The sequence below is a fragment of the Gavialis gangeticus genome, unplaced genomic scaffold (assembly GCF_001723915.1).
Source record: "Gavialis gangeticus isolate Ggan-Ray unplaced genomic scaffold, GavGan_comp1, whole genome shotgun sequence".
NCBI classification, from domain to species: domain Eukaryota; kingdom Metazoa; phylum Chordata; order Crocodylia; family Gavialidae; genus Gavialis; species Gavialis gangeticus.
Window position 1 is genome coordinate 84,647,074 of NW_017729034.1, and position 16,387 is coordinate 84,663,460.

General features: G+C 41.8%; 1 protein-coding gene across 1 annotated transcript in view; it reads right to left on the reverse strand.

Annotated features, from left to right (window-relative positions):
• ADGB (androglobin) overlaps window positions 1–16,387 on the reverse strand; it is a 360,063-nt gene that overhangs the window by 255,467 nt on the left and 88,209 nt on the right. The window contains exons 7-9 of the mRNA XM_019527460.1: window positions 11,801–11,887; window positions 9,143–9,345; window positions 6,905–7,033 (exon numbers count right to left, since the gene is read on the reverse strand). Coding sequence (XP_019383005.1) covers window positions 6,905–7,033; window positions 9,143–9,345; window positions 11,801–11,887 — 419 coding nt within the window. The remainder of the gene's footprint in view (window positions 1–6,904; window positions 7,034–9,142; window positions 9,346–11,800; window positions 11,888–16,387) is intronic.

The following is a 16,387-nucleotide window of genomic DNA, read 5'->3' on the forward strand; positions in this document are numbered from 1 at the left end:
GCAGCAATTCACAGGTGCTGGTCCCAGCCTCTAGCTCCCCCTGGCTACAGATCCAGAAGGAGCAGGCAGGGTTATTTTGCCTCAAGGGGCACAATTTGCTCCATACCAAAGTGCATGTCTGTGCATGTGCACTGAGGCAAAAAGCCCTGGCTCAAATTTGCACCACTTCTATTTCAGCTGCTGCACACACATGTGTTTGCATGTGTGGGCATGCCCAATAAGTGCAGGATCAGTTTGTTTATATTCCTCAAGATTTCTCCTGGTTAAGTGAAATCTTGTTCAGATGGAAAATCAGTTTGATACTGCTTCAAGGAAATATGTTTTATGCCTCCCTCATAAAGAAGGAAATGTAATAATACTCTGTTCCAGGACATGCAAATATTCATAAATCTTGTGCAACCATGATAGACTTTATGATTCAGTGTCTGAATCTTTTCTACACTGTTAATGCTCCATATACAAACAAAGCTGAGCCATTCCCAGCTATTCTGTTTCTGTCCTTTATACTGTCAAGTACTGTAAATTTTCCCTCTATGAACAGTATTTGATAATGGATTCTTTCAGTTGTCCCTTTTAGATGTTCTTGTAGCTGGCCAATGACACAACTGTCAAAGTGGACATTTTTAATAAATTTCCCGCGTATAGATAACTCTGGAGATGGACAGAAGGCAGGGCGGAGCAGCACCTTTTCCTAACTCATTCAGAAAGGCATGAATTTCCATAGGCTACAGACTACTTTGGTATATAACAAATTAGTCTGTAGCCTATGAAAGTTTATGTTTCTGAATCAGTTAGTCTATAAGGTGCCACCCTGAGCTTGCCTTCTACCTAACTTCAGACTAACATGGCTTACTATCTCTCTTTGAAGGTAAATTAATCAAGCCCTTGACAAATCTTGACATACTATAAATCCGTTATAATATTTTTTTAGGACATTTTCTTATGAACTGATATCATACAGAAGCAGCTTCAATTCATTTTTGATCCAAAACATACCAAAGATGAGTAGGTAATCATGGCACAAAAATAACTAAAATTCAAAGAATTGAATGTATCAAGAGAGCTGCAAAGACCTACATTAATACGAGCGGTGCAGTGATATATTGGCCCATGGGATCAGCACTGGTGAAAGGAAAATTGACATTATCGGCAATTGGTGATTTTTGGCTGGTGTAGCTGATAACGTCACTGATAAATGCCACGTGCATGTGCGCAGCTGCAGCATTCATGTGGCCAGGAATACAGCCCGGTAGCTTGGAGGACAACATATAGCTGGTAAGTCTGTGGGGGAAAGGGGCATGAGGGAGGGAAGGGGTGTGGGTGAACAGATCGAGGTCCCCATGGTGAGAAAGGGAATGGGGCTGGGGCAGGATGCAGGACAGAGCCATGGATGGTTGTCTGGGAGATATGAAGGGAATGAGGAGGGAGGTGGCTTCCCACAGCTATGTGCATCCCTGAGGGAGGGAATGGGAGGCATGTGCTCCCCAGATTTGTGTGTGAGGTGAGGGCAGGCTGCCCACTGCAGGCTTAGGGCTGGGGTTAGGGTTAGGGTTGTCCTCTTCCCAGTGGGGGGGGCTAGATCAGAGCTGTGCTCGGGGTGGGAGGGGGCAGGGTGGGTAGCAGCAGTGCTGAGAGAGGGGCTACAGGACAGGCTACAGCCACCCCTAGATTCATTGTAGCCCCTCTCAACACCCCCCTTGCAGCAGCACCACTGCCCACCCCGCGTGCAGCCCCAGACCAGACCAGCCCAGCCCCCACCCCCACCAGGAAGAGGCCAGTACAGCCCCTGGCCCTAAGCCAGCAGCCGGCAGCTCACCTTCACCCCATGCACAAATCCAGGGGGCACAGGCCCCCTGTGCCTTCCTCGGGGTATGTGCAGTGGGGTGAGTCACTTACTCTCCCAGCCCCCCACCACACCTCCCAGACGAGCCACCTGCAGCTCTGTCCCCGGCCTTACCCAGCCCTGCCTGGGTAGTGCCTGCCCCAGCCCCATTCCTTCCCTCACCATAGGGGCCTTGATCTGCAATCCCCATTCCTTTTCCCCCCACCATGCCCCTTCCCTACCACAGACTTACCAGCTAGACACTACTCTCCAAGCTGCCAGTTTGCATATTGGATCAATATTAGCCGATATGGTATCAGCCAAAAACAATCTTTAATTGGTGCACCCCTAATTAATACAAGATAACCATTATAATTAGGAGGAACGTACAGATAGCATCTAAAAGCACCTACATAAGAAACATGTTTTCCATAATGCTACTAGGGCTGTGTTTGAAAAGAAACCTATTAAACAGTGTTTAACACAATTTAAACCTCATTGGGCATGTCTCCACAACTGGGAAAGTGCATTTTCCTGGGGACAAACAGCAGCAGCACAATATGTGCTGCTGCTACTTTTCCCCAGGGAATGCACATACACTCTGGCGCACAGCATATTACCCCAGGTGGGGAAGGCGTTGCTGAGGCCACCACCGGGCAATCCTGGCTGGCAGCTGGATTGTGGCTCCAGCTGGCCAGGTTCTGGTTTCAGGTGGAGCATGCTGCTGTCACATGCACCAATCCACTTTTTCCTAGCATGGGTTTTTTGTAGCACCAGAATCTCCCAAAATCAATCTCCCGCACCCCACACTGCTAATTAGCAGCACCAGGAACACCCATATGTATGATGTGTGTGGTGTGCAGTGCCACAGATGGGTCTGTGGTGCTGCATACCGCATTTGTGCACTCATATAGGCATTCTGTTCCACTCTCATGTCCAATGCTGTGGTCAAAAAAATATTTAATACAATTCTCTGCTTTTCTTTGCAACCAACCAGTCTTACTGTCTTTTCCCACCACATAGCCTTCTACTTTAAAAACTGCAAGTTTAATTTCATTTGCTATTCTATTCTATTCCACTTTTTATCACATTCAGTTGTGAAATATCAGATCATCTATCCTTGACTGAACTTCTGTCAGGCTCTTTTTCATCATGGTAATGCTTCCAGAATACATTTTAATTTAGGCTCTGACCTAGCTTTCCTAGCTCTTTCTCCTCGCAATTCTTTAGATGTTTTGGTATGGCTTCTCATTGGTCAAGAATTTAAGCATGTGCTCACTGTCAAAAACAAATCTGGTATGTGTTGTTTCCACTGATAAAAACTTAAGAACCGAAGAATTGCCATTTACTGGATCAAACCATAGGTTCATCTTGCCCAGGATCCTGTGTCACACAGTGGCAGAGAATAGATGTTCAAAGGGAGAGTGAACTAGGTGTGACCAGGGTTTTTTCCACTGTCCCTCTCTCACTTGCAGTCACCAGTGTTTAAGGTTTAGGAAATTCTGATTCAGAGGCTGTATCCCTAACTCCCATGCTCAATAGCTACTGATGGCCCTTTCCTCCAAGAATTTGCCCAGTCCCTTTTTGAAGCTAGCGAAACTTCCAGCTTCTACAACATCTTGTGACAGAGCTCTACATACAATTACACGCTGTGTTGAAAAACTTCCGTTTGTTAAACTTACTACCTTCTAGTTTCATTTTGTGACCTCTGGTTCTTGTATTGAGAGAGAAAATAATAAATCCCTATGTACTTTCACCTCACCATTTATTGTATTATGTTGTAAACCCGGATCATTTTCCCCCTCAAGTATCTTTTCTAAACTGTACAGGCCTAGCCTCGTTAGTCTCTCCTCACATGGAAGTCCCTCCACACCATTAATCATCCTTATTGTCCTTCTCTGTACTTTCTCTCGTTCTTCTGAGGTGTGTGCACCAGAACTGGGCAAATCCATAGATGCACTATAGATTTTATGAAGGGACATAATGATACTTTCTCTTTGGTTTACAATTCCCTTCTTAATAAACTCTGGCTGAAGTTTACCTCCATCTTGGATCACTCCTACCAAGTGATTTCACTGTCCTGTTAAACTGTGCTGCATACAGAACAAAGTCCCTCATGTGTTGTATACCATGAGTTTTCATTCCTTTCTGAAGTAGGCTAGGAACAAACTGTACTCTGATTCCATCAGAGTACAACCTGAATCAGTCTCCTCCCCCATTTTCTTGTATCCATTTTGTATCATACACCATCAACTATCATTCGATGCTTCTGCCTGTCTTTTTATTGGTCTGGCAGTTTCTAAAATTTCTCAATTACATGAGATTCTGCTTATGCCCTTCCATATTTTAACATATCACAGAGGGCTAGAAATCTTTCTGGGAGAGGGAGCATACAGGTATTTAGCCTGCAGCTGCCCCATCTCCCCTACTCTCTACACCTCCCCAAGACTGGGAAGAGTTGCTGATCCCCCACTGGTCTGCAAGAGCAGAGCAGTTGAAGCAGCACGGCAAAGTCCCCTGCCTCTTCCCCAGACTGGGCAGTGACCCATTTGGGGAAACGGCTTTGGTGTCTGGTCCAGTCCCCTCCTGGACTGGTCTGGGGGGGAGGGTGTGGAGCAGTGGGACAAGGGCCCCTGCCCTTACCCAGATATCAACCTGGAAGATCTTTCTCCTGGAGGGGACATATATTCTCTGGGAGAAATTATATGAATACTTGTATGCTCCTAGTTTCTACTAGAAAAACAGTGATTCTTCTGTTAGAAATGAAGCTTGTGTTTGAATACCAGACACAGGTTTTTTCTTTCTTCTTCTGATCCAGTGGTGATCCATTCATACTTCTACAACTATTAAACTGAAACACAGGATGAAATATTTTCTTGAAGCAACTTTTACTGGTTTAATTCCTTTATTCCATTAACAGTGAATATAAATCAGATGTCAAACTAGGAAGCTTTATACCAGGTATTGATAACAAACAGCTTTGAAAAATCAGGTTAGATTTATATATATCACAGTGATTTAAATGAACAATTTTAATAACAATTTAAGTAATCAAACAGGAAATCGTTATTTAAATAACTGATTTTATTTTGTGTCTGTACTTCTTAGTTGTTTGTCTAAAAAGAAGATTGATTCACATTGAATAGTAACCACTAAAATGTGCTGATTTGCAGCTAACAAAGGCTTTATACTGGATTTGGTACATAAGTTTGCTAACCAGGATGATGCCCTATACCTACACACATTTATTTCAGCAATTAAATTACCCTATCGTGCTCAAACTTCTGCACCCAATGAGCCAGGTTCTGTGGGCTGGGTCAGTAGGGGTCCATGGGTGCAATCTGCTGCGCCAGATCTGGCCACAGGGTGACCTCATGTGCTGGCTGAAACGTGTGTACCAGATTCAGCTGCGGAGGAACCCTGCTTGTTGGCAATTAATGTTGCTACTGTTTCCCTGTGACATAACCCTGCAGGCCAGATTTGGTTTGGAAGTTAGATCCTGAGCACTACTGATTTAGCCAAATATACATTTATTCAGATACCTAATTTTGTTTACGTACTTAAGTTAGTATACATTGAATGACATTTCTTACTCACTGGATAATGATCTTTTTTTTCTTTTTGTTTTGCTTTTAAAGCTGACTTTTGAAGGAAAATGGATTTTCACTGCAAGTGAATAATAATTATAATTATTACTATTGTCGCTCAGTGGCGACAATTTGATTTGCACCATGGCCAAAAGGGACCTGGGGTTGTGATCAACCATCAGGTAAACATGAGCTGGCAGTGCACTGCTGTGGCCAGCAGGGCAAACAACACATGGGCATGCATTAACCATTGCATCTCATGCAAAACTAAGGAAATGATACTCCCACTGTACTCTGCACTGGTGAGACCACAGCTGGAGTACTGTATCCAGTTCTGGGCACTGCACTTCAACAAGATGTGGAAAAACTTGAGAGGGTCCAGAGAAGAGCCACCCATATGATCAGGGACTTGCAAGACAAGCCATACAAGGACAGGCTGAGGGACTTGGGCCTCTTCAGCCTACAGAAGAGAAGGCTGAGAGGGGACTTGGTAGCAGCTTACCGCTACATCAGGGGAATACATCAAGTACTCGGTGAACAGCTGTTCACCAGGGCACCCCAGGGAAGACCAGGAACAATGGATACAAACTCCTGGAAGGTCACTTCAGGCTTAATACCAGGAAAAACTCCTTCACAGTCAGGGTGTCCATACTGTGGAATAAACTTCCTCCAGTGGTGGTGCAGTCGCCTACCCTGGAAATCTTCAAAAGGAGACTGGACAGTCACCTTGCTGTGGTCACTTGACCCCAGTTGTCTTTATCTGCCTAGTGAAGGGGACTGGACCCAATGATCTACAAGGTCCCTTAGAGCCCCTAACAATTTATGAATCTATGATTATCAACAATAATAAATGTCTGTTAAATATCTGTTAAATGTGCTGAATGCATAAGGAAAAATAAAAAGCATAATATGTTTTTCATTTAAGGCTTCTTTTCTGTAGTTAATGAACAGATTTTTGCTGTTTCAAGAGTTTAGAGACAAGAATTACCCTCTCACACCTAATCTTTATTCTGTGGTTGAAAGTTTACAACTATATTTTTTTACTTTTTCTTCCCCTAATTCTTCTCTCACCTTTGAATAAATAAAACACTGAACAGAATAAGCTGAATTATCTCAAATGAAAAAAAAATATTCTGCGATTGCAGATCAGGATACCGCTGAAATGCTATATTAGTACAATAACAGCCTCAGGTTCCAAAGCAACTTCAGCAAGTTCAGTGGTTTAATGTTTTTAAAAAGACCTGAGTACCATCTATGAACCATGTATTTTTAATTTAATATAAATGATCTTTAATAAATCATGGTGAGCTGCCTTAATATGGGTTATACAAATCAAAAAATAATTTTAAATAGGTTTATTTTGAACAAGAAAAACATATTTAAATAAAAATACCAAAAAAACCCAAAGCACAGGTTAATATCTATCTTGTGCATAACAACCGATTCTAAGTAGTAATTAAACTCTAATTTTAGCTATTTGAGATTTATAACTTACTTTCAACAAAGGACTGAAGAGAGCTCCGAGTCTCTGTAAGGGTCCGTGCGGAATGAGGGGCTGATTTATTTTTTTCTTTTTCACCATCTTTACTTTTCTTTTTTACAATATCTTTTATTTCTGACTTTTCTATCAAAATAAAATAAAGATTACATATTTTCTTTCTATGAACTAGCTTTTAATCATGCATCCTCACTCTGTACATTTTAGTTATTTGCAGCATTTAAAGTAATAGGACTTCAAGTAGTTTTTATTTTTTTTAAATAAATGAAGAGACAAATAAGTCTTGCTCCAGTTTGAAAAGTGGAAGTAAAGATGAAAGATATAGTAAAAAGGAAATCTATGCTTTCACAACATAAAAAAGATTTTGTTATTATTTTTACAATGAGAGAAATCTATTTAAAATTAGTTAAGATGAGGAACTGGAGTTATCTCTGTGAAGCCAATAAAGGCAAAGATGGGAAACAGACCACTTTAATTCTGATACTTCCTAGTTTTTGAGTGCTTGTCTTTGCAGCCTTAATAGTGTTATTTTAATTGGTTGTGTGAGTTTGTGTCTCTGTATGTATGGGACTTGTTATATATTACATTAAGCCGCAGAAATGCTGATTAGTCTTAGCGTTAGCTCAAGTTTGGACCAGTCACATGTTCAGGCCAGAAGGAGCCTGGAGGACTGAAAGGTAAGACTTCCCACCCACTCCAGGCTTTCCCCCTGCCCACTGACCCCAGAAAACTCCCATCATTCCCTCCTGTCCCCATGTACTTGTGGTTGCCCATACTGTCTGTCCCAGGGGAACAGGCTGGGAAGGGTTAGTCTACCTCCCTGGCCCCCAATGCCACTAGGCTGCTGCTCATCTCCAGGCTAAGCATGGCCCAGAGATCAGCAGCAGCGGCCAGGTAGACATGTTAACCTTTCCCTGCCTGCTTTCCCATGGTAGACAGCATGGGAAGCCACAAATAAGCATGGGGGGGAGGGAGGGAGGGGAGAGGAGGCGGGGAAAGGGGGAATTGCTGAGGCAGCAGTGAGAAGGCATCAGGGGTGATGGGGAGGGGAGGGGAGAGGAGGGGGAAGAAGTGGGCTCGATCCAAGCCAGCAGGAGGAGGTGGGATAGGTGAAGTGTTTACACTAAGATGTAGCCTAGAATTACTACACCTTAGTATAACATGAGCTGGGTAGCATGGATTAGGGATAATCCTGCTCTGGAGTGGCATAACTGAGCTGCATAATTACCGTGTAACAAGGCCCTATAATTTCCTAGGCTCCTTAAAAAAAACAGACTAGAAAAAAATAGTCAGGTAGTAGTGATGGAAGCTCAGTCTCCCTTCCCCACCTTCTGTTTCAGTTCTCCCTACATCCTACTGCTAATTCCCAGCCAAAGTTCCCAGTGTCCCACCCCAGCCTCAAGTCCCAACCCAACCAGGCTTCCAGTCTCCCCCAATCTACTGAACTCAGCCTCAGCCCTTCTGCCCTTAGCAGAGTTATAAGCATTTGAAAAAAAGGTCTTGTAACACTAGGCAGCCTTGAAAGGGCATGGAGTTATCAGCTTTGCCTGCAACAACAAAACAGAAAGGGATCATAATCTCAATTCCTATTTCTGTTATTGATATACAAAGTTGTGACTACAGAAAAATATCCATTTTAAGTATCAAAAATCTAAAAACTAAGCCCTTGATTAAAGCGGTGAGATTCTAATCTTCACACCATCGTAAGATATAAACTAAAAAATCTTGCTGTTCTTTTTTTCTTATAAGGAAACAAGAATCTGTTTGAAAAACTTCAGAGGAACATTAAATTTAGTTTTCAGAGCAACCTGTAAGTAATCATTTCTTTTTAACACTTGTAATGAAATACATATTCCTACTAAGTACTTTTTGGTCAGAATTATATTACCATAGGAAAAACAGCAACTGATACACTTGTTATCTTTCTACAAAGAACAACCTTTAAGAGACACGCCCATGCAGCAAAATGGAACACAGCATTCTTCCATAAAATGAATTAAAGAAAGGAAAAATTTCCTAAAATTAGTGTTGAGCCCTACTTCCACTGAGATCAGGAATTAAAACCACATTTTCCCCAGTTTATAAAGGTATGACAAAACGTCATACAGTGACTTCAGTGGAAGCAAACTTGGGTCTACAGTAGTATGCAGTGCAATAAAGAGTGATAAATCTGAACATTGATCATTATGTCATCTTTGTCTCTCTTCAGACTTTACAGTTTCTACAGGTTCCTACCTTTCCCAATTTTCTCCACTTTTTCAGGCTTCTCCAACTGCTTAATGGATGTGGAAGTTTCATTTTTTATCTCAGGACCTTTGGTCTCTTTAGCTTTTGTATCTGACAAAGGAGTTTTGAATTCAGGGATGGTCTCATTTGGTAGCTTAAATTCTGGTACTACATCTTTTAAAAAGATCCAAACCTTATCCAAATATCCAGACCTTAAACAAAAAACAGATGCATATTTCAATGTCACTTATTTTTAACAGAATTCAAGTCTTGATTTTTATTCAGTGATTATTATGGTCCTACTGAGTCAAAGTCTTTAGAAATATTTATGTATTATAAAAGCTTACACTTTTTAATGTTTTGTTTGACATTATTAGAAACAACTAACAAGAGTCAGCAAAAGTAGGCAAAACTGGGCATTTTAGTTATCAGCAATGTTGGCAGTGGTATATTTAAGAAACAATATCATGACAAGACTGGTACTTTAATAGGGTACCAGTATTTAATGATACGTTATCAAGAATTCATGACGAAGAACCTTGGATAGTTCATTTTGCAACAGCAAAATATTAATGTGTAGTTTTAAACTACAATATATAATACAATAGCTTTAAAACTACATAAAGCTCCTCTCCAGAAGTAGTTCCAGAATCCTCATAACTTAAATACCTGCAACAGCCTCCCCAGAGATTCCAACATGAACCAACACCTCTTCAATATAATGGTAGCTCTTGTGTTGGTTCTCTAGATAGGTGTGAAACAGCACCCTTCTGCTTCAGCTTCTGGTTAAACATTTCCAATGGAACGGTGTTTCATTTTATTTCATTTTGAAAGCACTGTTCCATTTTGTTTTGTCGAAAACTGTTTCACTGTTTCTGCGTTTCGCCCATAAGCTATAATGGGGAAGCATGAAACTGCCTATAACATTGTCATTTCTACCCTGATTTGGACAAAACTTGTAGGTATGGTAGGGCCTTCTGAGGGCACGAAGCCTGCCAAGTTTCAAGGAGATAGGTGCAGAGGTTTCTGGGAAACTGCACCTCAAGGTGCTGACAAGCAAAACTGTAACTTGCTGGCAGCAGCAGCCTCTTGTCATCCAACAGGCAGATCTGGGGGCCCGCACCCCGGGGGAGGGATGCGGGGCTGAACCCGACTCCTCCCCGTGGTGCGGCCCCCAATCAGTCTGCCGGATGACAGGGGGCTGCTGCTGCTGCCTGGGACTGGCACTGGGTGCAGTCCACACCCAACACCAGGAAGATTGGTGCTGCTGCCAGTCCCAGGCAGCAGGAGCAGCCTCCTGTCATCTGGCAGGCAGATCGGGGCCCGCACCCCCAGGAGGAGCCCAGCACAGTCCCCACAGCCCTCCCAGAGTGCCCTTGTTTCATTTCATAGCTGTTTGGAAGGCTGTTGTTTTGTTTCAATTTCACTGTTTCAAGCTCGAAACGCATCAAGACAGCTTCAAAACAAAATGCCCGGCAAAATTTTGTACAGCCCTACTAGAGAGGCTTCTTGAGCTCAGAAACAGAACAGAAACTGATCAAAGGGCATAGGGAAAACATAACTGAAAAGACTCCATGGAAACAGCTGAAAAATCTGGGGATATGAGTTGAAGAGTTGGTTTGACAATAAGCTGTATCTAATTCCATACTGTTACTATCAACATTTTCTTATACTCACACTTTTCGATTTGGTAAAAAAAAAAACAGTGTAGATTTGCAAACAGTACATTTTATTGCTGTACTGGGAGGTGGAGTACAACTGACAAAATTAGGTAAGCCTGATGTCTACAGACACATTATATGTAAATGATCTAAACTGTGAGCACAAGCAAGTGTGGGCACAAAAAAATGATGGTTGTAGAAGTGAGCTCAATAAGCTCCTATTCATAAGGCAAACACACACACACACACATACACACAAGTCTTATAAGTGAAGGTCAGGATTACTATTTGGTTGGAAATAAAAGTACTTGAGTTGCACCAGCCTGGAAATGTGAAAACAGTACAAAAAAATATCAGTTGAACTAAACTTGCTCACTCCCAGTTAGACATAGGACTTAATGCATTTTCTGGATGAATTCATATATAGAAATTATGCATATTAAAATAAACTAGACATAAAGGGGTGTTTCAGAAACTAATGGCAAAATGGCTGCCCATGCTGTATGTCTGCAGCAAGTGGGAAACTACATAACAGCTTGGAACACCAGGGGCATTGTTAAATGTACCCATCATTTACAACTATATACAGAAGCAATATGACCCAGTAAATAATCACTGCATACAAAGTAGTTTTAGTTCGAAATTGTCATTAGTTTCTGAAACCGCCTTGTATCTAATCAATGGAATTGCTTTGATTATTGAGTTCAATGACAATTACAGGTGTAATTACTTCGGAGGAAAAAAATCAGCAGCTTCCCCTGTGGTAACAGATTCACAAGCACCTAGGCCTTACAGATAAAAACAGAATAAAATTCTTAAAGAACTGCAAGTTTCTGACCACTTTTAATGTACATTTCCCAAATACTAGAGTTAAATATGTGACCTTTCAGAAAATTGATTTTGATTGATTTTAAGATCCAAAACTCAGAGTAATATCTTGTTGGAAAACCTAGAGAAACTAAATATGAAATAACAAATAAACAGAATTTTTAGTAGAAGAACTTACTGGAGAGGAATGAGTTCTGGTATCCATCCAGTCAAGGCATGCAGAACAGTGAACTCTTCTAATTCTCTTTTTCCAGATTCATGTATGCTGTAACAAATACAAAGAATAAATACAAATTTGCCTGCTACCCTCATTAAAATCCACAGTCAGAGTTTCCCATTTGTTGTCAAATATAAGTTAGCTCAGGAATATCAAATCAGCATATTACTGTAAGACAGAAATTTTAGGTAGTCTTGAATCTGCTGTTATTGATAATTTCTCAATGGACATTTCAGCATTTTCATTCTCATTAGTTCATTCCTTTTAATTTATTTAAAGTAGATAACACACCCTTGCCAAAAATCTATTTTGCTACAAGTTATAGTTCAACAAAGACCATGGTATTTCTTTATCTAACATCATACAAGAGGTTTGTTACAAATTCAAGTTTATCCTGATAGTTCTTGCAGTTTATAATTGCCACAGGAATTTTTAAGCATTTCATATTAAGCAGTCATGGAGTTAATTCCACCCCACCCCCCTCTGCAAAAAGCTACAAACAATCCTTGGAGTGGAGACCAGAACTCAGAATTCCCCAGCACAAGTCGAAGGCCTTGGACATACACATTCCTACAAAAACAGAGTGCTATTGGTATATGCACATATGCACATCCCCCTTGCTGGCATATTACAGCCTCCTCAAAGCTGCACCCTACCGAGAGGGGCAATAGGGGATCACCTCTCAGGCTCCTCCCAGCCTGCATGAAGCCTGTCAAAGCTGCAGTTCTGTTACCTTTGGTCTTTCAGGGAATCACTGCTCTCCCTCCCTCATCTTTTGCAGAGCACCATGGAAGGGTGGGAATCTGGAAGACCCCTCACAGTATTATATGTAATTGTGCATGCATTACAGTAGCTCTACAAAAGGAAATGTGCCAATGGACTTCCTGTTTGAAACCAACTTTTATGGGGAATCAGCCAGCTTTGTGGTGGTACAAATAGCCTGAATGACTACAGACTCACTTTCTGTAATGCTGTAAGGCAGGGGCAGGCAATTATTTGAGCTGGAGGGCCATTTAATGAGTTTTGGTGAGCTGTTGAGGGCCACAGGTGTAGCCCCACCCCTTGAAAGATGCCCCGCCCCCTAGTCACAATCTTTGGACCAGACATTTTTCCCCTAGCCTCTAATCTTTGCCACCAGAAGTCCCTCCCATTGCCCCCTAGAAATACTCCTTTTGAGATGGGAGGGTTGCCATCTTGAAACCAGGAAAAAAAAATCAACTCATACACAAAGTCAAACACCTACTTTATAACATATTTTAATTTTATTACAAAAAATATTTTTGTCATGATTTGTGTTTGTGTAGTATATATAGAGGTGATTGCATAGTAACTCAAAAATAGTCTTACTCTTGTATATTGTGTGTAAGGGGTGTGGGGTGTAGTTGGAGGTGGTGGGGTGCATATGGTAGGGAGTGGGGAGATGCGTGGGGGGTTTGTGAGGGGGTGTGGCTGTGTGTGTGGAGGCAATAGGGTTCATTGGGGGTGTATATGCAGGGAGGGTTGTGGGAGCAGGGTGTGGGTGTATGGTGTGTGTGGGGTGTGAGGGAGGGTGGCAGGGTGTGGAGAACTGTCACATACTCCCCCCATGGCACACAGCCCCTGCTGCTGACAGCAGCAGCAGGCAGGAGAAGCTTGGGGTGCTCATACCCGGCACAGCACTGTCACTGGCTGTGTGCAGGTCCGGCCAGTGCCGCACATGGAGGCGAGGAGTGTAGCCTGGCTGGCCCACCTCTACTGTACTGGACTTCCCATGGAGCATGTGCAGCTCTCACACTTACGCACAACTGAAAACTTTTCAGAATAAGTTGGTATTACTCCTTAATTAGCTGCAAGAGTTCTTTTTATTTTTTTGTTTTTTCCCAGAAACACTAGCTTCTTGCCCCGCCAAAGGGACAGAGCATGCAACAGCACTTCAAATCTTTAGCTTAAGAAGCAAGCAACAGCTTGACTAGAACCAAACTCTAGAACATGGATAACTATCACTGATCCCTCTGGCTCACACTCAGAATATCTAATTTCAAATGCCAATTTCTAACTTCTTATTTTAAGTACACAGTAACCAATATTTAGGTATTCCAAGGGAAATGAATTCTCTGCTGACTTTTATTTTATATTTGTCAGTATCCAAAACATCAACTGCCCACTGTTGACTGGATAAGTATTAGGTAAAATAGTGTCATTGTTTTAAAAAAATATTTAGACAAGCAAAAAACATAAGAAATAAATGTAAACAAAGCCACCATCATCATTGGCAGTCCCTCACAGTCGAGGACAATCTTCCATGATTGCCTTATTTGCAGGTCCAAAGATGGTTGCACAAGGTCATTCCAGGATCGATAGGTTCTACTGCAAATTGGGCACATGTTTCAGTGTGGGGTGGGTGGCTCTGGATTCTTGGATTGGTCTGTGACACGCTGTTTCTGCCACTCCTGCTTTTCCATCTCCTGTTGTCATTGTGAAGTTTCAAAAGTACTGAGATTCTTGCAACAGATTTTTCCTCCATTTGGGGCAGTCCTGAGTAACAGTCTCTCATGAGTTAATGTTGATGTTGCATTATTCTAAGTTGGCCTTGAGGACGTCCTTGAAGTGCTTTTGCCCTCCTCTTGAGCACACACCTTGACTGAACTGGGAGAATAAAACTTGCTTCAGGAGTCTGGAGTCCTCTTGAAGCAACTTTTCCACATCATCTGGAAGACATCCTGATGATGTGGCTGGCCCAGCAAAGTTGATGCAACATTATTATTGCCTCGAAGCTTATGGTGTTTGCTTGCAAGAGGATGCTAATGCTGGTGTGTCTGTCTTCCCACTGAACTTGAAGGATCTTCCACAGGTAGCACTGATGGTAGTTTTCCAGTGACTTGAGGTGTCTCCTGTATGTTTTCCATATCCCAGCTCCGCACAGTAAGGTATGGATCATGACTGTTTGAAAATTCATGAGCTTGGTTTTGAATCTTATGTTGCAATCTTTGAACACCCATTTCCTCAGGCTTCTTAAGGCTGTACTTGAACATCTGAGGCAATGTTGGAGTTCTTTGTCAATGTCAGCCTTCTGCAAAAGATGGCTTCCAAGGGATGGGAAATACTCAACATTCTCCAAAGTCTCACCATAAATCTGAATTACAGAGCTGGGAGTTGCTCATTAAGAACCTGTTGATGGAGGACCTTAGTCTTCTGATTGTTAAGTGTCAGTCCCATTTCTTGTAAACCTCAGTAAAAACATTGATGACTGCCTGAAGATCTGATTCTGAGTGAGTACACACCACAGCCTCATCAGCATACTGGAGCTGGATCACTGAGGTCAACGTGGTCCTGGTTTTGGCTCAGAGTTGGCTGAGATTAACCAGTTTACCATGTTTTTGGTAGTTTAGCTTCACTCCGACTGGAACCCTGTTGATGGTCAGATGTAGCATCATGGTGAGGAATATTGAGAAGAATATTGGAGTGATGAAACTGCCTTAACTCCCATTTTAACCTCAAGCGGATGTTAAAGATCTGTTGCAAAGAAAAACTGCTGCATACCGACATGGAGCAGCCAAAGAATGGTGACAGATTTCAGTAGCCATCAATACCTCAGAAGAACCCTCCACAGTCTTTCTTGCCTGACAGAGTCAAAGGCTTTTGTGAGGTCAAAGAAGGCCACACAGAGAGGTTTATGTTGTTCCTGGCATCTTTCCTGCAGCTGACAAGCAGTGAAGGTCATGTTGGCTGTGCCACTTGATGCTTTATCATTCTACATCTCCTTGATACCCTTCCTCACCTCATCAACGGTTGAAGACATGTTTAGATTGCCCTGACTGGGTTTTGGGGGAAGGAGCTAAGAACACTTGTCAACAACAGTCTCAACTGAGAAGATCTTCAAAATTCTCCTTCCAAAGTGTGTTGATGGCTCCCCTTTCCTTGATCAGGTGTCCTCCATCCTTAGGTCTCAAGGAGGTTGGGTCTCTGAGTGCTTGGACTGTAGATGGCTTTGGTGGCTTTTCTTTTAAAAAAATGTTTAGAAAACCAAAAACATAAGAAACAAATATAAACAAAACCATAAACTAAACACAGGAACCTTGATACATTATGACAATATTGAATGTAAATTACTTTTGCGCATATAAATGCCCCCACTATACTCAGACTGATTAAAAATGACAATTAAAATTACATTAAAAAAATGAAATGCTTTCACTGTGCAAAAGGCAGCATGTAAAATCTTTTGGGACATAAAATAATGCAGGCAGTCAAAGAAGATGGGAAGATTTCTCAGATTAGTTTCTGTATAAAGTTTTCAGTGCATTATGTATTAGACACAGAGAGAGAGAGGAGATATGCTTGCTAGAGAAAATGAAAATCATACTATATTGATTTACTGTGTCAGTTTTCACATTAGAACTCAAAAAGTACAGATATACCATTACAATTGCCAGTGAACAATCCTCATGTATATTAAAACTGGCATTTTGCTTATTAATTCTATCTGATTTCTTAGAACAAAATGAAAAAATGGTCATAGACATACTCAGTGTTTGCCAGCTTAATGATAGCTTTAGCCAGCAACATTGG